The following is a 27,673-nucleotide window of genomic DNA, read 5'->3' on the forward strand; positions in this document are numbered from 1 at the left end:
AATTATTCACTGCATGTTGCCTTGAATTTGTGAAGACAACTTTGTTTTTATCGGTTGCCTCTACGGTCAACGGAGAATCCAAAAAAGGAGGCGAACATTGTTCATAAATTAAATTAACTGGGGCCATATTTAATAAATATAAATATATAAATAGTCACCCCAGGAGGTGCGCGGAACAAACTCATGGTCCAAGCTGAATTTTTTTCATCCCCTCTTTTCATCACATCATCCACCCAGTAATAAATTACCCCCCTGCCCCTCACATATACGCACACATCATACAACACACCATAAACTAGTGCCTCAGACCCAGAGCTCGAATCATCAGCAAGTAAATTAATTTCAATGCTGTTCCAGCTGCTCAGGAATGGCCTGAGGAATGTGACAAAGAGCTCAAGGCGTCAACTTGGCCTCAAAATCTCGAGATCCCAACCTGAGTGAGCATCCGTGTGATGTGCTGGTACTACACCTCACAATACACAGGACTCAAAGGATCTGCCACCAGCACCCTGGTGCCAAACACCACAGGGCACAGGGCCTCAACAGGTCAGAGCCAAGTCGGATTCAAGAAGGCAGCTGTGGCTCAGAGGCAGAGCGGGTCGACCACTGATCGGAAGATCTGCAATTTGATCCCCGGGTCCTCCAGTCTGTGTCTCTTTGGGCAAGATACTGAACCCTAAATTGCTCCTGTTGGCTGTTCCATTGGTGTGCGAGGGCATGTGAATGGTTACTGAGTGGTGGCAGGTGGCAACATGTATGGTAGCCTTGGCCATCACTGTGTGAATGTGACATGTAGTGTAAAAGTGTTTTGAGTGGTTGGAAGACTAGAAAGGCGCTATACAAGTGCAGTCCATTTACCATTTGCTCCATTGTGGATCAGGGGTACTGTCATAACGCTCCAACAAATGCTTGATAAGATTGGGATCTAGGGTATTTTGAGGCCAGGTCAATGCCTCAAAGTCTTCCGTCATGTTCCTCTGGCCATTCTGGAGCAGTTTTTGCTTTGCTTGGAGTGTTGTCATGAGGGGGAGTACTTGGTTTGCAGGAGTGTTTAGGTGGGTGGAGCGCATGAAGTGGCATCCACAGAAATGCCAGTATCCGAGGTTTCCCAGCGAAACATTGCATTCTAACAGGATGATCAATGTTATTCAGTGGTTTTAATGTTTTGGCTGATCGGTGTATCTCTTCTTCCTGTCCACAAATAACAGACTTAAAAGACTTAAGGCAGGCACAGAGACATTGAAAAAAATACTGTTTAGTTTGTATTAAAAGCATAATATACAATGCATATAAAGCATATGAAAGCTTTATCAAACATTTAAAACTTTTGTTTAAAAAAAACATGCTTTTCACAAACATAGGTTGGCTACTTGACCCGATACCAAAAATAGACTGCTAAAACAGTTTTCCAGATATTTTTGAATAAATATAAAACTAATCAAAACATGTGGTGTTTTCTTTTTTTCCATCCACAAGAGCAGAGTAAGTGGGTGCACACAGGAAGCAAATTAACATTTAGGACTATCGTGGGATACAGTCCTGAGACTGAAAGAGAATTTGTTTAAAGGTGAGGTCAGCGATACTTGAACTCAACACCCAAACAAATAAACCCCTCCCACCAGTGCTCCTCCAGAGACTCCATGTTAGCATCCCTCTCGCTCTCTCTGCCTTCATTTGTACACACCCACGGGCTATCACCTGTCCTGGGCATGAGCACAGCATGATAGTGTCGTTCGGTTCGGTCTGAGCCACTCTGTTTGTGTCCCCTTTAATGGACACTGCATTTATTTTTAGTGCCCACACACAGAACAGACAGCCAGCGGACCGAGAGGTTAGATAAGAATCGCAGACTACACCTTTAAAGGAGACATTTTTCTGTTCAATCAACCACTGATTTTCACTTCGAAAAGAAATACCATGAGGGATCGTCCATTCCATAAAACAATTATAAAACCCTCTGACATAATCGTGCCATTAATATGGCAGAATCAGATAAGACAAAGTAGAAAAATAACAGCTGTGGCACAGTGCTCCACACTCTGTGGGTAAACACATAAAACAATGAAATTTTTTTTTTTTTTTTTGTTAAAATGTACCAAAATAGACAAGTCATGTTCTCTGTACAGTTTTAAGTGTTTTTCTAACTATTAAAATATGATTAGAAATAGGACAGAGAGGATGTAACGCCTTCATCTTGAAGAGTCAAACATCTTCACGACTCTGTGCTCTTCGACGACTTCTTTTTCTGTGAAGGAAAAAGAGAAAACAGAAAATTTTAAAAGCAATTTAAGAATGATCCTCTGGTGCTTAAAGAAATAACATGTTAGGCCCTGATCACACAGAGAGCGTTTTGTATTTTCACAGCGTTTTCACGCCAACATGTCTTTACACCAACCTCTCCTTTTTCTACCATTTTTTCCCCCAGTAATTAGTATCTAGTTCCTAAAATGTTCGGGTAGAAGGTCCTTTCTGTAGCTCTGGTTGAGGGTGAGCGGCTGTTAGTTAATAGTTTGTCGGTCACAGGGAAACAGAGATCTGTGTGGGAACATGAGACCCTAAAAAAGAAGGTGGATAACGGGGATTACCACCAGTTGGTCCAGGAGCTTCCCCTCGATGATGGCCGTCTCGAGGCACATTTTAGGATGACTCGGGGGCAGTTTGACAACCTGCTGTCTATCGTCAGGCTGTATAGCTCTGGGTATCCAGCAACCACTACCACCAGTTCTTGCTCCAATGTTTACCAGCTGTAAACTTGTTTTCGTGACCATGACAAAAAAACAAGATGACGTGGGGTGATTTTTCGCTTTGAGTTGAAGTTTTTTCAACTTGAGGAGTGCAGAGCGCTCTGGCAAAAACACCAGGTGCTCCAATCCCATTATAAACAATTGCAAAAAGCCGCCTCCAGCTGCTAAAACACCTTCTGTGTGATCGGGGAGTTGGTGAGGAGTTCAAGACTGTGATACCTTTTTGGGGGTGGAGTTACTTGAGGGTGTTTGGAGGGTTTGTGTTGCTGCAGCGTCTTGGACCGAAACGTCAGGTGTGTCTGGGACCTCAGCTGATTTCAACTTGCTCTTCTCTGACACAATGAAAAAGTGAATATGAACATACAGACAAACACAGCAAAACTGCATTGTCACGATTGATGCGACTTATCTACTCACTTTTCTTCTTCTCTGTTGAGGAAGTGGATGTCTCAGCGTTGGGTGGAGGTAGTGGTTCTGTGTCATTATTTTGCAATGATGAGTCCTTTTTCTTCTTCTTCTTCTTCACTTCAGTAATCTGCTCCGGCGGTTCTGCTCTGTCGCTGCTCTCCGATTTCTTTGTCGTATTTTCTTCAAGTATCTGCTCCGACATCTCCCCGTCATGATCAGCTTTGTGTTTGTTTTTCTTTTTCTTTTCTTTAACGATCTGCTCTGGATTTTCCTCATCGGGTTTCTCCTTTTTCTTCTTCTTTGCTTTCTTTTCTTTAACTCTTTGCTCTGAATTTTCCTCACCATCAGCAGCCTCCTTACTCTTCTTTGCTTCGTTTTCTTCAACTATCTGCTCTGAATTTTCTTCTACTTTTTCAGCTGCCTGTTCTGAATTTTCCTCACTATCAACTCTATTTTTCTTCTTCTTTACTTTCTTTTCTTCAGCCGCGTGCTCTGAATTTTCCTCGCTATGAGTTTTCTCCTTTTTCTTCTTCTTGGGTTTCTTTTCTTGAACTAACGGCTCTGATGTTTCCCCATTTGCAACATCGCCATCTGTATTCTTCTTGATGATTTCTTTTTCAGTCTCATTCCTTTTTCTGTCTCCCTTTGCATTTTTCTCATGCTCCGCAGGTTTATCACTTAATTCTTTATCTGTTACTTCAGTCTTCTTTTTCTTTTCCTTTTTACTGTTCTTGTCTTTTCCATCTCCACCAGTCTCGTTTGTACTCTCCACCATTTCCTCTTCAGTAATCTCCTTTTTCTTCTTCTTCTTCTTTTTGGGCTCAGACGTTGTCTCATCAGTTTTTTCTTCACTGGGAGTCATGTCTTTCCTTTTCTCCTTCTTTGGTGTCTGTTTTGACGGAGAGATGGCAGACATCCCTGGTCTCTCCTCTACAGAGGTGATGTTTTGCACTTGGCTTGAGGAGGCAGAGGAGGTCACAGGTGCAGTCTTTTTTGGGCTGCTCCTCCTGGGTTTAGTATTCTTTGCTGGTGTTTCAGTCACAGGTTTCTCCTCCACCTTTTCATTTTTTCCAGCCATCTCGTTATTCTGTTTAAGGGGAGTGTCAGGTTTTGCAGGAGGCTTAGCCCGGGGTTTCCTCACTCTCTTTTTCACAGGTGGAGGAGCAGAGGAGTCCAGAGCATTGATGGTGTCCATCTTGGCGATGTCAGACTCTGTGGACAGAGTAAACACGGTGGAGACATTGAATAAACATGACTATGAGGCACAAACGCTTGAAAGAAAATTCATCAGTGGCAGCCACACAGCTGTGCACAGCGCTGTTTGTATGAAATCACTGTTTCCCATGGTGAGGTTGTTCATGGGAGGTGCTGTCCTGTCTGGTGGTTGTCTTTCTCCCTTTAAATGAGAGAACCCAGCCCTCCCTGTCTTTTCATCTTCCACATGTCCTGCAGTTTCCAGTCCTTTCTCCACTCACCTCTACGCCCTTCATCTTGCCTCTTTCCAATGTGAAAACCTCCCCGAAACACAGACATTTACTCTTATGTACAGTATCTTGTGGAGAACAAAAATGAGTTAAATATCAATAAATAAATAAATAAATAAATGTATGGAGAAATACAGGACTAAATAATTTAATATAGAATTAAATAAATGCATAGATAATTCCTAGAATAAATAAACACAGAAATAAATAAATATTGGAAAAAATAAAATAAAAATGAGTATTGCTAAATACAAAAATAAACAAGCATGGTTGTAAAAAAGAAAAGAAAAGAAATAAATATGACGTTTATTTATGTCCTGTTAAATGATAAACTTTTATCTATTTTATTTTTCATATTTATTTGTGCATTTTTCTATTTATTCTTTTTTTTATTATGTAGCAATACAATTAGAAATAAATAATATTAAAAAAAAATAAATACTGGAATAAATAAATAAACACAGAAAGAAAGAAAGTGTATAAATAAATTAAATATATGCAAAAATAAATACAAAAAATAAATAAGCGTGGTTGTAAAAAAAGTAGAGATAAATATTATTCATTTATTAATTCATGCCCTGATAAATGATCAATTTTTATTTATATATCTGTATATTTATCTATTTTATTTTTTATATTTCTTTGTGCATTTATCTATTTATTCTTAATCACTTATTTATTTATTGAAAGTCACTTTCTGACTATCTGAATTGTTTCAATGCTTGGTCTTTAAAAAAATATTAGCAATAGCAGACACATAGACATAGCCACAGCCACACAGGGACACAGGGACACAGACACACACAGACACAGACACAGACACAGACAGACACACACACACACACACACACACCCCTACCTGTCATCTGCAGCACCAGTTTCTTCCATTTATCTACATCCAGACTGCTGTCAGAGTCTGAATCATCTCCTCCAGCAGCCACCTTGTCTTTTGTTTGGGTCTTGGATTTTTTCGCCTTGATGTCATTTTCTGCAGATTTACCGTCACTCTTTTTCCTTTTCGCTGGCGCAGACTAAAAGAAAAAAAACAAAACAGCCAAACAGCCTAATGAGTAAAGTCAAAGAACATCAATCGCACCAGCTGTTAGTAAAAAATGAAACAAAATAAAAACTCACCTTCTTTTTTTGTGTCTCTGCTTTGTTTGCAGGTTTGTCCTTCTTTTTCCTTGGTGTGGCTGAACAAAAAAAGTATGTAGAAAAGGTTAAAAATGCATTAAAGTGACTGTAGTAAACCCCATACCAGAATCATTTAAGTTAACCCACTTTAAACTTGACTTTACTCCTCAATTTTCGATGTAAGTTTGAGGAGCATTACATCATCAACAGTACATATTAGAAAGGTTTTATACAAAATGAAAAAACAAGTTATCCTGAAACAAGTTGGAGGCAAAGTACGAATGAAACCAAGACAAAGAACTGGTCTGGGGACTGCATCTAGTTAGCCTGGCTCCAGACCTCAGAACACATCTCCAGTTTTGACAGAATTAAAAAATGAAAAAGCAAATCAATATGCCAATATTTTCCAACTCGTTTTTCCCAATTGCTGATGCTGATACCTCAGAGAACATCAAGTCTCTCCTGCAGTGGAATTAACACAACCTATTAACATTGACCCTTTCCATGCTGTGTATTTTATGTTTTACGAAATAAGCAGTCATACCCTTAACTGGAGTCCCTTTGACCGAGTCTGGCTGCTTTTTCTTCTTTGAGTCCCTGATGGAGCAAAGACACTACTTAGAACACGTGTCATCACTGCCAACAAAATCCAATCAAGATGTTTGATTCCTGCTTAGAAGCTTACCTTAACCATGAAGTGTAGATGTCGTACAATGATGCAGATGTGTTTGTCTCCACCTGCAAAATAAAATAATAATAATAAAAACAAAACATTCAACCATGCAATGATCAGGCAGTTAATTAGGTATAATATACCATAATATGCAGACCTGATGTTAATAGCCTTTCTAGAAAGAGAGCTTTTTAAAAATGTTCCCACATGAATCAGATTCGCAGATCTTTTCAGAGAAGACATTTTGACATGTCACAGCAAGAAAAGCACTAATGAAGCTAGTCAGATTTACGCCTCCATTCAAGTGGTAATGACATTACTTACACCTGTGTCTGACAGTCAAAAGGGTGCGGATTTTTTTCTGTTGGTCATGTGTGCCCGACTGAAGTGGCTCTATGTTTACTCAAGTTGGGATCCGCTGCATTAAAATACTTCACCCACAAAATGACAATTTGTAAATCACTCATGCCATGTGACTGAATTCATGAAGAATACTTCATCTTTCTTGAAAGCCTCCACAGAAAATGGCGAGTACATTGATTTATTCATTGACTGGGGACCACATTTAAAAACAGCCAAACTATGCAAAGCCCAAAATTCATAAAGAGGTGGAGTCCTATGATGAGTTTGTTAATGCAGTAAGGAGCTCTAAAATCCATACCCCCCTTCTATTCCTGTCCCACTATCATATCTTTAAGTTTAGTCTACTTTTTTATGTAAATTGTTTCTCTCTTCCCTTTCTGTTTTCCCTATTTTCCTTCTCTTTTATCTTTTATTTTTACTCGTCTTAAGCCTGGATAGATGTTAAGGCAGCTACATACTTTGTACAATGATCAAAGCACTATGTGAGCTACTTATAAAACTGTATCTCTTGTATCGAATGCTGAAGTTTAAATTGAAAAAATGAGTAAAAACAAACAGACAAACACCAAGTAAATCAAAATATCTGTTTACAAACTCTCACACAACTCCTGCAGTATAATCCAATTTTCATTTTTCTAGTTGTATGCTCATAGCTTCACACACATTTTTTCACTAACCCCTTATTTAAAACTGAACTGAAAGTGAAACTTTTCTGTGCTCTGGTCACAGCCAGACTCCAACAGTAAGGCTTTAGCAAAGAATGCATGTGTTTGTAAAGTACTGAGCATACAACTGGATAAATGAGACTTGGATTATCTTGCAGGACTTGTGTTTGAGTTTGTGAACAGATCTTTTGATATATAATATAATACAATATAATATATATTTGCTGTTGTTTAACATGGTCCCCAATCAATCAATTAATCAGTTATCCATTTTCAAAGTTTTCTCTACAAATTCAACACAACAGAACATGACTAATCAATTTACAAATGCTCATTTTGGGGGTGAAATATTCCTTTAAATTACAGTAAGACCAAATATAGCTTGGTGTAACAATGGACAAGTCTTCTTACAAAACAGTTGTTTAATTTTGTCACATATTTAGTTTTATACTAATTTGAAACACTTACCATTCATTTATTTATTTACTGTTTTAACTTATGAAACAATAGACTACACTTTGTGGGCAGCATTTAGAGTTGCATACACATCCCATAATAACTTTATGTTAAGCTATTTGCAATCTAACATTTATTCAAGCTGAATGGACGACACGATCACGAGTAACATTACTGAGTCCTGGCTGGCTGACAATAACAGCAGATCTAAAGGGTACCTCCCTCAAAAACATGGATACACATTAAACTAATATGCAGTGACAAAATGACTGGTGGTTTGGAAACTACTTTAAAGAAGAGTGTGAGAGTTAGCACTGAAAGAGAACAGGTAATTACAACGTAAGCATTTTAATAATGTAGTTCATGATTCATAACTGCTGTGTGACGTTGACAGGAAGATAGTGCAGCATGTGGCCAAAGAGTTTTGACCCAGTGTCACAGGGTTTCCTCTCCAAAACTGTAAATGTGGAGCAAACTGCAGCAGTTACAGTACGTTACAGTAACAGTGTGTGTGTGTGTGTGTGTGTGTGTGTCTGTGTCTGTGTGTGTGGACGGTGTTGACCTGTGGGCTGTGCCTCTGGAGCTCATCTGCAGCTGAGTGGAAACCCTGCTCCTTCAGGTGACGGTAGATCAGCTGGGTCAGCTCGTGCTTTGATGCGTTCACTGACATGTCGGACACACGAGGACAAATAAACACGCGACACAGACGACTAATTTAAAGGTATATTCATGTTAAAACTGGCCACGCACCTCACAGAACCACACTACTAACTGAAACACGCATGTTAGCACGTTGAACTCTGAACTGAGGATGTGCTTCCGTTTTGCCGCCGCAACGCATCATGGGAGATGCAGTTCTTCCGCGAAACAGCTGCTACTCAGCCGTGGCACAGGCTGTCGGTGGTCCATGCAAAATATTTTTTAATTCAAATAAAGCCTTACCTCGCTGAGATAAAATGTCCCATTGAGTTATGACATAGGAAGGTCTTTTCAGTCTGTTGCTTCATCTGTATTTGCTTTTTTAAAGCAGAATATCACACTATTATCCTGAGCCATTCAGACCAACCCACAAAGACTCTTTGTCTTTCCGTCTCTAACTTTCCAGTGATTTTGATTCACTGAGCTCATTTTTTGCTCAGCTGCACATCCTGTACCAGGAAGGAAACCCAACATCCGTGAACAGACGAGCCACTCCCTTACACAAGTCAAGGCCTGTATGGTTTGGATCAATCTAATCTTACAGGTGATGTTCCCCAGGGGCAATCTGATTTTACTGGAGGAGATCATGTCAGTGAGTGATCTGACCTGTATTTATAGCTGTGAGTATGCTTCCTGAAGGCTGAAGCCTGCTGAGGCTTTTATGGTCTCTGGTGGGTCTACATCATTGAGAATGTCGCCATCCTCTGGTTAGTAACAGAGACAATAGAGTGAAATAAAGCAGCATCTTATCTGATGGCTTGGGGAAAGAACTACTTTAATGGAGAGTGCTAATCTCAATCATTTCCTCCACCTTTTGCGTTCATTTACTATCTAGAGCTGATTCACAATTCTTTAAGCAATATACGCCAAGTGTCAGAAACATTAAGTCTACTTATTCTCCAACCTTTTAAAATACAAAAAGTCTTTCCAACAATAAAACTTACTTCTGTTCTGGATGACAAAGATCCCCTGAAATCATAGAGTATAACAAAACTGTAAGGTGGCCAGTGGTGGGGAAAGTAAATTTTTATTTTCTTGTTTTTTAGGAAAGGTTACGACAACACAGAAACAGGCTACAAGTAAAATTCCTGTGTTCAGCTTACCTAAAATTTCCTGCAGGGCACAGTGAGGCTATTTCTTCTTGTTGTATTACTTGCTGCAATTTTTCAAAGTGATCCACTGTTGAAAAATATATATATAGAAATACATATAGATATATAAATATTGCAGTGTATTCGTCAGTGGGCCATAGGCTCAGTCACCATTGCAAATAGAATCATTCGATGATAGACACTGATTTTACTGACATTTATTCAAATGAAAATCTTTGAGATGATCACTTTAAGTTAGAAATCTAATCGTGTTATCAACAAATTAGGGCAGCCCCTTGTCTGCAGTTGACTTTCTGTCCCTGTTAAAGGTACCTGTCTAAAATTCAAACCTGAGCGGTGATAGGCCTATGTGTCTTTCGTAGCGAGCAAAGTGAGCCCAGCTGTGATGGCTGTGCACACACTAAAAGGTGAGACATTAAAGCAGAGGCCAACATGGACCACACTGGCTCATACTTAAGGAAATAACACCAACATTATCCTGCGAGTATTTAAATAAACCACCTCTTCTTGTCTCTCCTGTCTGCCCTTTCAGCCGTTACTCTCGTGGCAGTAGGTTTCTTGACTCAGCTCTCTTCTTAAATCTCTTCATGCTGGAAAAACATCCTTTGACCGCAGCGCCAGACGAGCCACAAGCTATTGAGTCAAATTAACAAATCAGACTAACTTTTCAAAAGCTTCCAGGAAGGTCGATCTCCTGTCAATCAGGTGTATTTTGGATGAAAGTGTGACTTTTTTTTCAGCTGGTTGGTTTGGGAACTAAAGGTGTCTGGGCAGTGGATCTGAGAGGGCCGGTGGTGAGACCTTGGGTCAAACTGGAGGAGAATATTGGGTAAGCGGAGGGTCAGCAGGAGCAAACGGCTGAAAGAGTCCCATTCATGGAGCCATACCAGGAAAGGAAAGCAGTGTGTATTCCAAACTCAACGTCAGTGCTCAGTGGGTCTCACCAAGCTTGATTTCACCATCTCCCACAAACCCTCTCCCCAAAACACACACACTCAACACACACACAGCACAGGTTTGTCAAAACACGTGGGCCATGAGGCTGACTCAGCTGCTCTTGGTGTTGATGGCACAGACCACCAAGGTTTTATGGAAAAATAACAATTTATAAAATTGGAAATGTAATATTTCCTCAGCCCACTTTTCTTCTAAATATCACCATATGTCGAACCGATACATGTTGAACAGCATTTCAGAGAGTGAGGTAAAGTCATCAGAGATCCAGAGGAGGCTGAAAAACATCACATCCTTGAACACAAGAAAAAAAGAAGCAGGGCATTTCCCTCGGCTTTGATGACATGTCGTAGTAAAAATGACTTGGATGTTTGTACAGGTTACCCTTGTAAATGGCACTCTGTTTCACAGGAAATAAATCTACTTTACATTCCACACGTTTAGCAGCTCACGTCTGCGCTCACTCTGCACATAATTACCTTCAACTACACCCAGTGAGATTTGTTATTACTGGGGACCTTTAATGTATCACAACCTGCCTTTATGTACAGTAGCAAAACATTTTTAAGTAGCACACTTTAAGATGTATATTAATATCTCACTCCAAAACATGACTGATTGGTTAATTAATGAAAAAGCAAGAGGAAATTTCAAATATAGCTTTCAGATGTTCATCCAGGAGGCTTTGCTGGAGGATCATAATGAAGTGTTGTGTCTCGCCTTCCTGCCCAGGTGCTGCTGCGGATCCATGAGAGCCAAATCAAACACACCTTTAGTCTTGGGCTGAGGCCAGCGCTGGAGCCCTGGACTGCCGCCTCACCTGTGAGGTCCCACCTGGTACAGCATGATGTGTGGACGTTGTAACTGCCACAGAGAAAGGAAGCGTCACCTGAAAACAACTGAATGTTGTTTGCGCTGATTAGAACTGATTTTTTTTCCCTAACACATACACACGCTTTTTTTCTTGCACTGCAGATCTGCTGATTGTGGAGGTTGTGGGTGTTGAAACTGACTTGGTAAACCACATCCACCGTTAGAGCGTTGCTTACCCACACCCAAATCTGATCAACAGTGAGGAACTGGGTGTGGTTGTTATGTCACTGTGTTGTTTTTGCATATACTTTTCATGTCATCTTTACAAAGGGAGTAACTGTATATTTGGTCAATGAGTGTGGCAATGGACTGGGTGCCTGAGGCCGCCAAGAGGAAGAGAGGGAGGCCAAGGAAGATGTGGAGACAGACGTTTAAGGAATCAAGGAATCACCAGTTAGACTTTCACCGTCTTCAATTTCGTCCTTGCCCCTTGACGCCTCGGGCGCTGTTAAACTACAACGGCAACTGGCCGCATATCATGCCAGCGTTAAAAGTTACCTTTTATCATTGTTTTCTGAGGCCACAAGTCACTGCCCAAGCGCTGGATTTTGACGACTTTGGAGTCAGACCGGACTCGGAATGCAGTCTGGCAAAAAACTGGCCAACCCATGAATTGGGAGCTGATGGACTAAACATTTCGGTTTACAAGAACACCATAGTCTTCTAGACACTCTGGGGAAATGCTGCAGCACAGAAGGACTGTTTGATTTACTTAATGCTTTGTGAATTCATGTAGAAATAGAATGCGCTGTTTCTTTGAACAACAGCGCTCTCATTTTAGTGTAGAGCGTCAGATTAGATTTACGAATGCACCCTGTGTCAGTGGTGCTACCTGAGTTAACAACAGATCAGGAACATCATACAACCTTGCTTCCAATTCCTCCCCGGTGGCCACTCGCGGTGCTGCAGTGAAAAAATCCCCTACAGCCCACAAAGGATTTCCCCTGTAGAACACCACTGCAAAAGAGATGCCTGCGAAACAATTGACAGGACACCTTGAATTGCAAAGAAGGCCAGTATATCTCTTTGTATTATGAATTTTTGACCCATGGAGGCTTTATACTTTTTTCAAAAATCCCTCAAGCTTGGAAAGGCGATTTAGAAATCAGTTACGTCATCACAATGTAACATCTATAAACCCAGTGGGAGCTCACAGACAGAGCCAGTGGGAGAACCACTACTGCGTACCCTGGAAATGAATCTAGAAGTTAGAAACTTCTTTGGGCGTATGCACCAGGCGCCATCTTTGGGTCCGGTTTCTAGTTATTCTTTCTGCTGCACAATGATGACAAAATATCTCCTCCATGAAACTGCTCACAACAAGGTGTGTGATTATCTTGAGGAGCTGGGTCATGATTTCTGGAGAGAGACATTGCTGTTGAGCTTTTCAAATGTATTTTTTTTGATGCTTGAGCACCACAACCTGAATGCCATCTAGTTCCTTTATATTAGAACCATCCCTTTAAGGAGACCTTTCAAAGGGTTTTATGTTCTCAACAATGTTTTTGTCCTGGGTGAGATGTTCAGTGTTTTCGCGGATTAATATGCTGAAATCACCCGCCTACAGTTTATTGTCAACTGACGCTGTACATCTTGAAACCTGTGCACTCAACTTTGAGGGCAAGACATTTTTCTTGACTTCAGACATTGATATCTTTGGCTGAACAGATTTTTACCATTAACTGCATTTGCATGACTACATGAACTATAAACTGTAAATAATCCAAATAAAATATATTTATTTTTTTGTATTCCCAGTGGATTATCTAAAGAGAGATTATATCTGCACTCCTGCATCTGCATTTTTTGCTGACCTGTATTTTTGGGGGTTAAATAAGTAAGCTTAAAAGGCATAAAATGAAGGCATTGCAAAGTTTCTATCTGTTTCGCAGTTTGCAAAACTTTTGAAGCCTAAAACTTTGAACTTTTTTCTCTTAACTTCTGTGCTTCTGTAGTTACCGCTGTCTGCCTTCGTAGGGCAATAATCATTGACTTTGTTGCCCTAAAATTACCCCAGACTTGATGAACTGATGTTGAAAAAATGATAACAGATGATGTTGAGCAAACTCCAGAAACAAAGGTACTTTTGTATGTTGAAGAGGGACGACAAGCTTAATTCCTATTGAAGTGGAGGTTTTGGCTCAGGGTTGGCGCACAGGAAGAAAGAAAACCTCCATCCAGTCTTACTCAGATTAGAAAATTGGGCAGAGAGGGGGAGTAATGTGCAGGTTTACTGGCAGGGCTGCGTTGATTAGAAAGAGGGTAGTGTTCATGGTGAAGGGGAGCAGCCGTATTCAGTAACAGCACCTCTTCCTTTAGCCAAAGCCAACATCTGGTGCCGACCGACACAGAGCAGTGGCGGCAGCAGCAGCACCCCCCAGCCTCTGCTTCCCTTTCAACTCATTATTGTATTTCATGGTTCCTCAGCAAAAGGCTTCCAACCTGGTCTGAAAGTGACGTACAAGTGAGAAGACTGTGTGTGTGTGTGTGTGTGTGTGTGTGTGTGTGTGTGTGTGTGTTTATAGTGTTCCTAGTTTAAAACACATGAGTTTAAACTCTCCTTTTTGTTTGTTAAGCTTACTTCTGATCTGACAGTAAGAGAATGTAACCACAGAAAAAGACGAAACAGCCCAGTCACCTAAAATGTTGGCATTATACGTAGGCTACATTTATGCAAACCACCAATACATTACATGTGTATGATTCATACATATCATATCAACATTTCTAAAATGACATTGTTCTAGATGAGCTGACTTTGTCATCAGGAGTCGGAGAAGATGGTGGCTGAATGACACTTATCTGACGCTTCTGATATCTGCAAGCCAATGTTTGAGACCAACATACGTCAACACCGGTTGTTGTTTCCAGCAGCATTTGTGCCACTGAACATATGTGTTATTTAGTGAGCCACTGACACATTTCCAGTGGTATTCGTGCCACCAAACCGTCAATTTTTTAGTGTTTGTGCCTCTAAATTAAGGTGTTTTTTTTTTTTACCACATTGTCACTGTGGTTTCTGTGGCATTTCTACCACTGAGCGTGGGTGATTTTTAGCAAGATGTCACTGCATTTTCAGCAACACTTGTGCTAACAAACTGGTGTTTATCAGTGAGCCATTGCTGCTTTGGCAGCCACTTTTGTGTCACCAAATGTGGGTGTTTTTTGTGGACTGTCACTGTGTTTCCTGTGGCATTTGTGTCACCAAATGTGGGTGTTTTTTGATGAGTCATTGCTGCATTTCCAGATGTGATTGTGCCACTGACGGTGGATGCCTTATGCCAAAACATTATCTTTTTCAAACCATAACCAAGTGGGTTTTTGTGCCTAAACCTAACTACACATGACATGTTGTTGAAATGTAGAGAAATGTAAGGTTTGAAACCATTATATAATAACGTGCAAATGTAACATATCAATGATTTGAAATGTACATGTAAATTATGAGCTCCCTCTAAATGAAACCATGCTGTGACTGTGTTTTACACATCCACTTTATATTAAGAAGTACAGAGAAACAGAAACACAGCACTTTGTTCACATCCTCTTTGATAAATTAGGAGGGTAATGCAGAACCAACAAACACACCACAAATGTTCACAGTGCAATTAAACGCAACTCAGAGAGTTTCGAAGTAGCTTGATTTTACAGTCACATCTTTAAATTTCCATTTAGTTAAGATACATTTTCCTCTTAAAACCTCACTCTAGACGGTCCTTTTGATATGTAGTCATTTAGAAAAGAGTGAGAGTAAGAGACTAATCAAGGTGATGAAGAGATGAAAAGAATGAAGTAAGAGTCTGAGAATGTGATCTGCAGACTTACACTTAAATTTCCATTGAGTCATATATAGGTCAGCAACAACAACTCAGCATGACTCGTACATAAAAGACAGTGAGCTTCTTCTTCTTCTTTTGCCTGAAACGACCGCTTACTGCATTTGAAACAGGTTCTTACTGGAATCAGACAGTTGAGGTTTACAAGAATGCTAATAACTCAAGATATTTTTTTATTCTTAGCTCATTTTGACATTGAGAAGCAGCGCAAGAAAAGTTATGACAAACAAATAACTGAAAATAACCCCCAGAAACCAAACATGGTGTTTGTTCAACATTTAAGGGTCAATGAAAGGCCCACTCGTGGTGTATTGTAAGGTAACTGTTTCCTTAAATACTTTCATCAAACCATTTTTTGGTTTATTTTTTATTTTGGCAACATCACAGGTTCAAAACGGGATGAGCTAAGCTGTGATATATCTGCGGTATCAACCCATCAGCATCCTTGCAGGCTTTTAAGTGTGTGACGAGTATGTGGGCTCAAGCTTGTGCTAATATTTGTGTGCGTGTTTGAGTCGTGCATGTCAGTATGTGTGTTGTTTGTGTTTGTGCAGTGGTGTTGGTTGTGAGTGGAGTTGTTGACCCGGTGAGCTGCCGCAGTTACACCTCTGACCAACAGAAAACAGATGAGTCACATCTCATAAGTGTGGCTGCCCAAAAGACCTGGAGACTCTTACTTTCCTGGCAACACACACATGCACACACGTTCCCTCCATATTGTAAACTCACTATCAATTATATCAAGTCCCTCATTGTGATTTCACAACATCTCTCTGGTATTTAGTGGGATTTTTCGAAGACCTCCAGCTGTCCACGCCGCTCCCTCTAGGAAAACTACATAAATAAACACGCGGCAGTAAAACTTCAGGTGCACCTCAATCATTTTTTCTTCTCTCTCTTTCCCAGCTTGACCTGCCTTAAACCCAGGCGCTCTGCTCCAAAGATGCCTTTGCTGCTGCTGCTGCTGCCACTGGGCAAACATCCCTGGCCGCAGCCTCATACCCTTTACGGGAGGCTCATACTTCCTTTGGCTGCCCTGCGACCTCCATGCCCACAAGTTTCTCCATAACCAATATCAACATTTGCAAGGTGTGATACTTTACCTTCCAGTGTGTTTTTACATGCAGGCCTTGTTTCACCTCAACGACCTTGAGTTATTCAACAGATTTAGGTTTTAAAAACAACTACAACGACTGATTGTGCTTGTAACACACATCATGAGGCCATGAGGGGATGCCAGATTTCTTTTTTCCCCTAGTCTGACAGCAAGTAAAAAGTGCTCCATGACATGGTTGTTCTCATCCTGTTTTGCTGCATTTCTGCTGCGTGGTTTGGCTTGACTCCACTCACTTTTGGTACCAGGTCCTTTTCTCTGTTTTGTTTCCCACTGCAGATAGTACTCCTTCAATGTATGGGATTCTCAGATGAGTAGATGGGATTAGCCATCACAAGGCAGCATGAAACTGCTGTGACACCAGCTTCAAAGTGACACCTTTCATCGTCAACCAGACAAAGGAACGCCTTCACTTTGTCAGTTGTACAGCGCAGTGTATGGAGTGGTTCTGCTGGCTCCCATTTTTAAAAAATCTGGGTCAGATGAATAAAAAATTGCAGTCGCTATTTAAACTGTCAAGTTTGTGCAGGATGTCTCGTGTCAAACATGTGACTATTCTCTCTGACTAGTCTGAAGTGTTTTAATTACACCCTCTACTTTCGGCTCAGCTCGTGTGGAACCTTGACTGAAATGGTACCAAAAAAGTACCACATATCCACAACTTTTGCTACTGGAAAACCAAAAAGAGCAAGTCGAGTTGAGTAGAGATCCGCCAATGGAAATACAGTGTCAGTCTGCCTGACCACCTTCTCATGTCATGCAAATTGTAAAATTCTGCAGGTCGTGTGGTTAAAAATGCTATGACTTATCAGGTAAAGGTGGGAAGTTCAGTGGGAAACTAGAAGTTTTTGACCAAGTGGCTTGCCATACTTTAAGACTGCAAGATCGGTTTGGGTTTAATATGTAGGCTTAAGTGCCTTTCTTGTCCACGTAATGGTAGGATCACCAAATCTGACATCATGACCACTTTCAAAGACACAAAGAACGTCCTTGATTCCCAGTCAAAGTTAATCTGCAGCACGATGAAGGTCTACAGACAACATGTTATGGAGCAATACCTTCACACAGGAGCTGTGGCTGAGCCTGTGCAGTCCTGCTGCTCTCTGTTGACCCACTGGATGATTTGTAAAGTGGCTCTTTGAGGCCTGGTTGGAGATGTTATCAGAGTCTGGGAAGCCTGCTCTGTCTCTCTCCTCGGGTCTGCAGCACTGGTAAAACAGCAGGAATAATAAGCGAGTGTTTGTGAGTGTGGTGATGTGGAGTGGGGGAACAGTGTCAGTGATTGTGTCTGTAGGGCCCCGTAGGACCCCAGAGCTGCCCAGAAACTCAAATCTCCCCCACACACCGTGTTTTTCTGAGCGAGGGTCTTTCTGTGGAGTCTCTGTCATTTACTGCTAAACCAGGTCAGATGGGAATGATTTTTTTCTTGCTTTCTAGTAATTTGTAAACAGGGTAGTGTGGTTCTTTGAAATTATATTACCATGAAATGGCATGATGAAGAGGAAGGTGCATAAAAGCCACAAACCTCCCATTTTTTGTTACATTTCAGGGCACTGTGATAGAGTGTTTATCTTCATGTAAATACCTCAGATTAATCTTTGATGCGTTTTCTCTTTTCTCTTTCTATTTAACAACTTGTAAAGAAGCTGAAGCTAAGGCTGGACTTTAATTCAGAAATTAGTCTTGCTTTTCTTTTGATAAAAAAAAGACTATGGTGATGTTTTATAAATGCATGGATCTTCTAAATGTCTTCACTCCATAGATACTGTGCGCCATGAAGCACTGAAGTTCATCACAAATCTCGAGGCCCTCACTCACCATTGATCCCTGTATGTAAGGTTGTAAGGGCAGGTGTGAAAGCACCCTTTATCACTGGCATGCCCTTATTTATAAGGCAATTCTTAACTTATCTTCTTATCTATGTAACTTTATCCATCTGAAAAATGCTAGAAGCTACTGTCCACGCTCTGTGACATATTCAAAAGATGTACTCTTGCTCCAAACTTTGTCTTGAAATGGGAGAAAGGGCCTTTAGGTATAAGTTAAGTTTTTTCCAAAGTAGACTGAAGGAGTAGGAGGAAGAACGTACATCAGGTAGTAGAAGATTTGACTTAATATCTGCCTCTGTGTGATCCAAGATATGCTGCTGTGATTGCTGAATTTTGACTGTAACTCTTACATGTTGTTTGTCTACAACTTTGTGAAAATGTGCTTCACCAAATCCCTATTTTTTTTATCAGAAAAATATCAGTGAAACTAAGGATTACCACCTGGACGCAGCAGAAGCCTTTCTGTGAGTGTTTTTGGGTGGCAGGGGGCTGATGTTATTTCAGTGAGGCAGCAGGGCAGATGGGCGGAGTTAATGGGACCACTAGGGAGAATGAAATGTTGTCAGAGGAGGCTGAAACATTTTGGAGAGTGCGTCAGGATGGAGGTGTAGCTTTCCCTTGAGTGGCACATACGTTTCTGATTGCTGGACTGATTTTATGGGCCTATTGCGACATCTGATGAGTTTTAAAAAGCTTCACCCTCAGCCTCACTGGACAATGATTTGCTGACAACACACTTAATATTTCCTACTTTGACCGAGTGTCACGGGAACCATGGCAACCACAGCCCTAACCGGGTTCTCCATGATGAGCCTGCTCAGCCTCGGGTACCTGACCTGGGACATGATGAGTCCTAACCAGGTGGAAAACGAGCCCGACCAAAGTTTTGTGGACAGCTCTCCTGTCCCGCAGCCTCCTCACATCATTTTCATCATGACGGACGATCAGGGATTCAACGACATCGGCTACCACAGCTCTGACATCAGGACACCAGCGCTGGATAAACTGGCTGCGGACGGAGTGAAGCTGGAGAGTTACTACATCCAGCCCATCTGCACCCCGTCCCGCAGTCAGCTCATCACCGGCAGGTAACGGGTTTGTCCTCGGACTTTTGCACAATTTGATGATTAAATCAAATCATTAATGTATATAGCCTACTACAGTAAACTACGAGACATTTGCATGTATTTTTGTATGTTGTATGTCTTTTGGAGTGTGTCCTGGCATGTTTTAGGGGGAAATTAAAGGAGAACGCCACCTAAATTTTGAATTCCAATATCTTATTTCCATGGCCCAGGAAAGTTAAATCAATATGTGAGAACATGAGCTACTCTCTCTTAAAGCCAAAACCAGAGAGGTCAGTCTCAAATTTGTGATGTCATCAAGTACAAAATCAGGAGCTGCTCCACAGACAATGAATGGGAGACTGATTTTATGGACCACAGAATTCTTATTTCCTTTTTTTATATCCAAATGAGCTTTATTCTACTGTAGTGCTCTCAGTTCTGTAACAGAAAATGTATCCGTATACTCAGAACAGTCCCCTGGGTGCTCTCAGTGTCATCAAGAACAGTGTTTCCCAACTGGTGGGTCCTGAGTCCACTCTGAACGGACCACAAATGACTCGCGAACATGTCAAGTTTGTAAAAAACCCACTTTATTTTGAAGTACAGTGAATTTCTGGCACAGAGCTTTCACTTTGAAGTGCTGTTCCCTGCTGTAGAGTGAGTGACTAAGGGATAGCTACATGGCAGAGACAGCAAACTAGCCCAATGACACGGCCAAAGGCAAGTATGACGCTGAATACATTAAACTGTGTGGACCTTAAACTAATGACTAAGGAGAAATTTAGACCCCCATGACTGGACCAGTTGGAAATCCCTGATCTAGAACATCTTTCCCAGTTCATTGTCGATGGAACAGCTTCAGACATTATACTTGACATCACAAATTTGAGTTTTAGCACTCTTGTTTTGGGTTTGGGCGAGAATTGTTTGTTTTAACTAATATTTTTTGGACTGTCTAAGACCATAGGAATAACATGTATGAATTTTGAAAATGGGTGTAGTTCCCCTTTATCTACAGTGGAAGTGTGTTTTCATGCACAGTACTTTAATGATGAAATAAAAGGAACATCATTCATTTTGGCTGCAAAGTCATAGAAGAACCTTGTATTCACATGTTTTCATTTTTATTTACTTTTTTTTTATCCATTGAAATTCCACTGAAATTTGAACTCAAATTTTGTCATCTGAAAAAGCAACTTTTGAATGGAAATGAACGTTTAAAACCTTTAGCATCAACCTGGATATGAGATTAAATTATGATTAAGATTTCTTACTGTCACATTAAGAAGTCTTGTAGTACTGTGTATTTTCTTTGTTTATTTGAATTGTATATCCATAGGTGTAGATTCCGAGTGGGACGCGGGGGACATGCCCCCACCCAAGTTTCAGACAATAAACCGAGCAAAACATGCAGGCAACAGACATTTTCACATCTCCTTTGTGGTCTGTCTGTCTTCACGTCTTCAACATTTCTTAACCACACATGAAGTTAAATGAGGAAATGGGAGCATCATCCCTTTCTTCTCTTCTCTTCCTGTCACGTTCTGCTATGTGTGATGATCTAACTATCTGTCAGATGTTGATTATTGATAACACATTTATCCCGCTGACAGTTTTTTTAATCATTAACCCACAGGTACCAAATTCACACTGGCCTGCAGCACTCCATCATCCGTCCCCGCCAGCCCAACTGCCTGCCCTTTGACCAGGTCACCCTCCCCCAGAGACTGCAGGAGCTCGGCTACTCCACCCACATGGTTGGCAAGTGGCACCTGGGCTTCTACAAGAAAGAGTGCCTGCCCACTCGCCGTGGCTTCGACACATACTTTGGCTCATTAACAGGCAGCGTGAACTACTACACCTACGACTCCTGTGACGGGCCCGGCCGGTGTGGCTTCGACCTCCACGAGGGGGAGTCGGTCGCCTGGGGTCAGAGGGGCAAATACTCCACCCATCTGTACACACAGAGAGTCCGCAAGATCCTGGCAACCCACGATCCTCAGTCCCAGCCGCTGTTCATCTTCCTCTCCTTCCAAGCTGTTCACACACCCCTGCAGTCCCCACGAGAGTACATCTACCCGTACCGTGGGCTGGAAAACGTAGCACGCAGGAAATATGCTGCTATGGTCTCAGCTGTAGATGAGGCCGTACATAATATAACATACGCTCTCCGCAAGTATGGCTACTACCAGAACAGTGTCATCATCTTCTCTACTGACAACGGTGGCCAGCCTTTATCTGGTGGCAGTAACTGGCCGCTCAGAGGACGTAAAGGCACCTACTGGGAAGGCGGCATCCGAGGTCTGGGGTTTGTCCACAGCCCTCTGTTGAGGAAGAAGAAGAGGGTGAGTAAAGCCCTGGTGCACATCACAGACTGGTACCCCACACTGGTGGGATTAGCAGGTGGCAATGACTCCCTGACTGAGGGGGTGGATGGGTATGATGTTTGGGAAGCTATCAGTGAGGGGAAGGAGTCACCCAGGTTGGAGATCCTCCACAACATTGACCCTCTGTATAACCACGCACGCAGCGGCTCCCTGCAGAAAGGATATGGGATTTGGAATACAGCTGTTCAGGCTTCCATACGAGCTGGAGACTGGAAGCTCCTCACAGGAGACCCTGGCTACGGAGACTGGACACCGCCACAAATGCTTCCAGGTTTCCCCGGCAGCTGGTGGAACCTGGAGCGCCACACTGCACCCCGGAAATCTGTGTGGCTTTTCAACATCTCTGGAGACCCCTATGAACGTTTTGACCTTTCTGAGCAGAGACCAGATGTTGTCAAACAGCTCCTGGCTAGATTGGCGTACTATAATCGCACTGCGGTGCCAGTAAGGTACCCATCAGAGGACCTACGGGCTGATCCCCACCTCAATGGAGGTGCCTGGGTGCCCTGGGTAGGAGATGAGGAGGCGGACAGCTGGGACACTGTCTACCAGAAAAAGGACAAGGATTGGAAGAAGAAGCTGAAACTGTCCAAAAGCAGGTCGTTTTTCAGGAAACTGAACACTAGGATTATGTCCAACAGGATATAGAAAGTACATGACTGAAGAAAGTTCAGAGGAGACCCTCCTGAAGGATGACGAATAGTTCTGTTTGTTGATGAAACTCTTAGTTTTTGTGAAACAAGGATCCAGCTGCAGTTACTGAGTTGTAGCTGCAGGTTTATGTTCAGTCTCTCCAGAAGAGCTGATTGATGGAAAAGAAAAGTCAAAGGAAAGTATTAATTGTTAAACTGGTTTGTATCCATTATGAATAAAACAGGTGTTCTGCTAATTGAAAATTCTGCGATGAAAAATGAGAGTTGATTCCATCTTCCAAGATGACTGTATCTGACATGGACGAAAAGGTGACGAGGAGAAATCATCTGCAAGCATTTGTAACTACTGTATAATGAATATAAATGAAGACTACCTCTCGTGACATTAGTTGCAAGCTTTATTTCTTTCACTAAAATGCCAGTTCTCAGTGTCTTCTACTTATTGACTGATACATTTTCAGATGGAGAATAATGGACAAATATGTTTTACTTTTCAGAAAACCACTGCGATGAAAGGCTTCATTTTTTAACTCTAGCTCTATTTACCAATCATCCTATTTGTTATTATTCAGTTTGCTGATCCCCCTAATGAGGGTTTTATTCTACTTCCATTATTTGTGTTGGTAAAATCTTTGAATTAAAATGAGCTTAAGGTTTCCAGAAACAAGCCTATCCCAGCTCATATTGGGTGAGGGGTTGGGTACACCCTCAAGAGGTCGATAGACTATCACAGGGCTGACAGAGACAAACAACCATTCACACTCACATTCACAACTGAGGGCAATTTAGAGTCACCAATTCACCTAACCTGGAGGGCGCTGGAGAACCCTGAGAAAATCCACACTGACACGTGGACATTATGCAAACTCACAGATGGGCCGCAGTCAGATGGTGGGAACCTTGCAATAAGGTCACAGTCGTAACCACTACTCCACCGCGCTTGCCTTATTTTAAGTCATCTGCTTATTTCTAACTCGAAATGGTTTGATTTGTCTTTTGCGTTTACCCACGTGTGCATGCACTGCTAATTCTCACTTCCATTTTTTCCCCCAGCAGATCATGAAGAAGCAGCTACTTTAAAAAGACAAAACAAAAATCAAAGCTGCTTTGGCAATTGTTGTTGAAACATGTTGAAACTGTCATCCCAGTCAAAGGATGTTAGCTAATATACACATGTGATTTCAACAGAGCGGGAAAAAAAAATCACATTTCTTAACATGCTGCAAGTATTTGCTAATATCAACACGCCACAGTGTCTCGCAAAAGCACAGTAACTACACGTTTGTTCGAAACTGATTAATGACCTCTATAAAACTTTCTGATATAAAACAATATATTATGCTATAGAAATGTGCAGTTTCTTTGCAGCAAGGCTACTACAACACATTTAAAAACCAAGTGAGCCAAAAGACTGTCTGTACTTTTAGTTGTGTAGTTGCTGCACACAAAGACATTTAATAGACAGCTAACAAGATAGCTAAAGTTAAAGGGCTATATCAAGTGAATCTATAGCTTGTGAGATGGCCAGCCTGTTCTCATTCCAAAGTCATCAAATACCACTGCTATGTCAGTAATGTTGGTGTCACACATTTATGCCGTAAGTCCCCTTTTGTGGTAGTATGGGATGCTGCTGGGAGGTGTCAGCTTTTGACATGTAACTATCTCATTGGCTGCCATCTCAGTTTTTGACACAAGTGAATTTCATGTGATATCAGTGTGACTGAGCTACTTTTAAATCACATACTTAAATGTATTCAACTATAAATAAATGTATTATAATGACTTAAATTACGGAAACACCTGATTCCTAAAAGCTATGGACGATAAATTAAAGTCACTTTAAAGTTGATTTTCTGACAGACTAGTTTAAATATTTATGGAAGTTGAGGGAAACAAAACATTTTGGTGATGAATATTGCAGTTTTTCTGAGCATTCAGTGAGGATTATCCAAAAAGATGCAGCCTCTGCAGCTTAAGATAGGATATGTCACTTTTTTGTTGTTGTTGTTGTTGTTGTTGTGTGTGTAACACAATCAGCCTTAAAAGACATAAGATGAAAGCATGTTAACCTTGCTATCTGTTCTACAGTGTGCTGTGCACCCTGAAGACTTGAAGCCCCTATTTTTCTCTCTAAACTGCCTCTGTAGTCGTTGCACTCTGCCTTTGTTGTGCAGCATGCTGCCAAAGACGAGAAGTGAAACACTTCACCTCATTTCCTGGCTTTCAACCGCTGTGCTAGACCTCCACCCTGTCAGTATGCGTGACAACTTGAGGTTTATCACCACTGTGTAATTTTAGTAGCTTTAACAGTGATTATTTCATCATTTCTCTTGAGCCACAGAGGAGTATGGAGCCAGTTCTTATTCTTGTGATGTTGGCTGGAGTATCGCATGGTAAAATTAAAGAAAAAATTTAAATAGACTACTGAGCAAAAGGAGATCTTGTAAAGCTGATTTTTGGTTAATAGTTTGTGTTTTTTTTATAGCTTTCCTTCCCGCTGCTGACACTATATGTAATGCCACGCAGAACACATCTCTGTGCTCTGCTACTCTTGGAGGATCTGTGTACATCCAAGTGATGCCCAACGCCAGCGGCCATTTGCTGCGGTGCAGGAAACAGCTTACCACTGGACCCATAAATGTGTTCTCTGTGAAGAAAGACAAGGTGACGATACAGGAGCCTTTCAAAAACAGGACGGAGTTTTTCATCAACAATGGGACACTGAGGATCAGCAATGTGGTGGGGAATGATTCGGGTCAATACACTGTAGAGGTCTTTGATCCAGATGGGGTCCTCCTGAGAAAAACTATGGTTATACTGGATGTTCAAGGCAAGTGTTTAAAAATGTAACATCTTCTTCCATCTTAAATATAGGTAATGGCTGTGCTTGCAATTATTATCGTGAGTGCCATTATGTCAAGTTAGCTTCTGCGTTATCTCGTGAAAAAGAGCTTTGTCATCTTGTGATAGCAAAGTTATTGACCTGTTGTCATGAGGAAAGAAAGATGTTTTCTCCTTATCTCAAAAAAACCCCAACAAGATTTATTGTCTTGAGATCACAAAAAAGATTGTTTCCTCTTTTTAGATTACTTATAATGTTCATCAGAGATCTGGAGTGTCATGCCAGCATGCATAAATGGCATCTTAACAACTGTAGCAACTGATTTGAGCCGAAAATGTCAAATCAGAGTATCCATTACTGATCAGTGCTCTTGTTCTCTGGTACACCTATACTGGAGAATTTCCTTTAAAGTGGCGACTCTTTACCCCTTCATCTGAAGGCAGCAGGTATCCGTTCTATCTGCAGTCTTTGTCTGGAGTGATGTTGTGCACAGTAAACATTATAAGTAGCCTGATAAACATTTAAAGTACAAGAAGCCTTCAGTTAACATCCTGGGCTTTTAATGTCTTCAATTACTAAAGTCAGCTAGCGTACATATGGGACAGACCTTTAATTTCTTTCTCCCAACACTCAGCAAAGATGGGACCTCCCCCTTTTGATTTTAGTGACACGACAAAGATGAAAACTGAGGCGGCGAAAGTCCTACTGGGGCAGGCGAGAGGGGTAGGGGATGGGTCCAACAAACACTGTCTTTCACCTGAGAGAGCGGTGTTTGTGTCCCGTAAAATCATAAAGCCTGTTCTTTTTTCCTAAACCTAAACACGTGTCCTTGTTGTTGAAGGAAAAAAAAAAATCAATTTGCAGTGTTGTAGCGATGTAGTGCATTTATTTTGAAAGAGACTGTATGTAAACGTAAATTTCCTGTGAAAACAGAAGTGTATTTTGAAAGAAGACAATGCATGTAGCAGACAGAACTTGACACAGTGTCCCAGAACGTCAACAACCAACGCACCCAGGGTACCTTGCACGTCGTACAGTATGTGGACGGGGAAAGTCCATGACCAAACATCAATATGTAACGAGGTCGGAGTGAGTATGTGTTGGGATTTTAAGCTTCTGTTCTTTTTCTTTGAGTTAGCTGCTAACTGCTGCTAGCTGCTTTTTAAATCTCCTGGAGCTGGATCGCCCACATTCAGCATTGTCAAGATGGCACCCATCCCGTTCTGCCTGCTGTCCCTTTTACACGGACACCAATTCAGTGCTGTGACTACCTTTATTGTTAGCTTAAAGGCGAGACAACTCTGCCCCCCGTTCCTTAATCATTCCTTTTATAAAGAATGGTGGGGCAGAATAATGGTGTGCCTTGAACAGGCAATGTAAAAGGGGCTAAAGAGAAGAAAAGTCAATGATATTTTGTTTACAGCACCCAGCATACCAACACAACACCTTCCTTTTGCACTAAAAAAATATAAATAACTGAGGAACAGACATATATTCCGACTTTATGACCACCTCAGAGGTAGGGAGTCACCATGTTTTCCATCTCTCTTGTTTATCATGTCAGTAATGTGAACTTTAGTGGTTTCCTTAAAATGAACTGAATGATTGCTAACGATGTCTCGCATGCCCATATTCACAACAGTTTATTGCTATTTGTAAGTGCGATCCAACCACCTCAGAACTAGCTCAGGTGCATAGCCAGCAGAGGTTTGTTACATCTAAAGAAAGGAATTGCTTCAGTGCCAACAGCAACTGGACCCTGTGTCTAACTGAGACATGAGTTTGACAAAATGTGCCACACCCAGCTAGTAAAAGGGACTCAGAGTTGAATCAGGACTTGGCTTTAATGAGAGGAAATTACATTTTTGTGATGATGTCATTTTCTCAAGATAATGAAATTAAATGATCTTTTCTTTTATCATGACAATCTCATTATTTTGAGATAACAAATAATTAACCTGTGATTATAAAACAACAGCATTGAAAAAATTGCAAGGATGACTGTTCTCGGCGTCCGTATGCTACTCATCATGGTAGAGTGAAAATACAAAACACAGTGCGCCCATATGTAAGATAAAAGGTTAAAGTAGAAAACATTAGAATCTTCTTAACTGTTACAATATGAAGACTGTAGTGTTTCCTCAAAAACCACTACCTCTGAGATATTCTTCTTCCTCAATCTGCTGACATTTCCTGTCGCTAATAGCAATATGTAGGCTACATCTAAAACATATAAGTCAGTCCTTCATCGTACGGTAGCAAGAGAATAATCTTAAAGATAATTTTCCATCTAGCCACTGATTTTTTTTATATTTCTTGAATATACTGTGTGGGTGGCACTGGTGAAAGGTGCTGTGACAAAGAGATTATAGTTGCAGTA

At 41.2% G+C, this 27,673-nt stretch overlaps 2 protein-coding genes across 2 annotated transcripts; one reads left to right on the plus strand and one right to left on the minus strand.

Annotated features, from left to right (window-relative positions):
- Nucleotides 1-1,162: 1,162 nt before the first annotated feature.
- On the minus strand, nucleotides 1,163-9,756 carry LOC125894842 (DNA ligase 1-like). Its single transcript, XM_049586483.1, has 9 exons — nucleotides 9,730-9,756; nucleotides 8,490-8,590; nucleotides 6,456-6,508; nucleotides 6,315-6,367; nucleotides 5,771-5,829; nucleotides 5,496-5,667; nucleotides 3,162-4,364; nucleotides 2,964-3,076; nucleotides 1,163-2,245 (listed from the first exon to the last, which is right to left on the minus strand). Exons 6-9 carry the CDS (start codon nucleotides 5,500-5,502, stop codon nucleotides 2,213-2,215), a joined length of 1,356 nt encoding a protein of 451 aa, XP_049442440.1. The 5' UTR covers nucleotides 5,503-5,667; nucleotides 5,771-5,829; nucleotides 6,315-6,367; nucleotides 6,456-6,508; nucleotides 8,490-8,590; nucleotides 9,730-9,756; the 3' UTR covers nucleotides 1,163-2,212.
- Nucleotides 9,757-18,735: 8,979 nt separating this feature from the next.
- On the plus strand, nucleotides 18,736-22,813 carry arsia (arylsulfatase family, member Ia). Its single transcript, XM_049585791.1, has 2 exons — nucleotides 18,736-19,432; nucleotides 21,048-22,813. The coding sequence occupies exons 1-2, from the start codon at nucleotides 19,119-19,121 to the stop codon at nucleotides 22,444-22,446; spliced, it is 1,713 nt and encodes a 570-aa protein (XP_049441748.1). The 5' UTR covers nucleotides 18,736-19,118; the 3' UTR covers nucleotides 22,447-22,813.
- Nucleotides 22,814-27,673: the final 4,860 nt, after the last annotated feature.

The sequence above is a fragment of the Epinephelus fuscoguttatus genome, linkage group LG9 (genome assembly GCF_011397635.1).
Source record: "Epinephelus fuscoguttatus linkage group LG9, E.fuscoguttatus.final_Chr_v1".
NCBI classification, from domain to species: Eukaryota; Metazoa; Chordata; class Actinopteri; order Perciformes; family Serranidae; genus Epinephelus; species Epinephelus fuscoguttatus.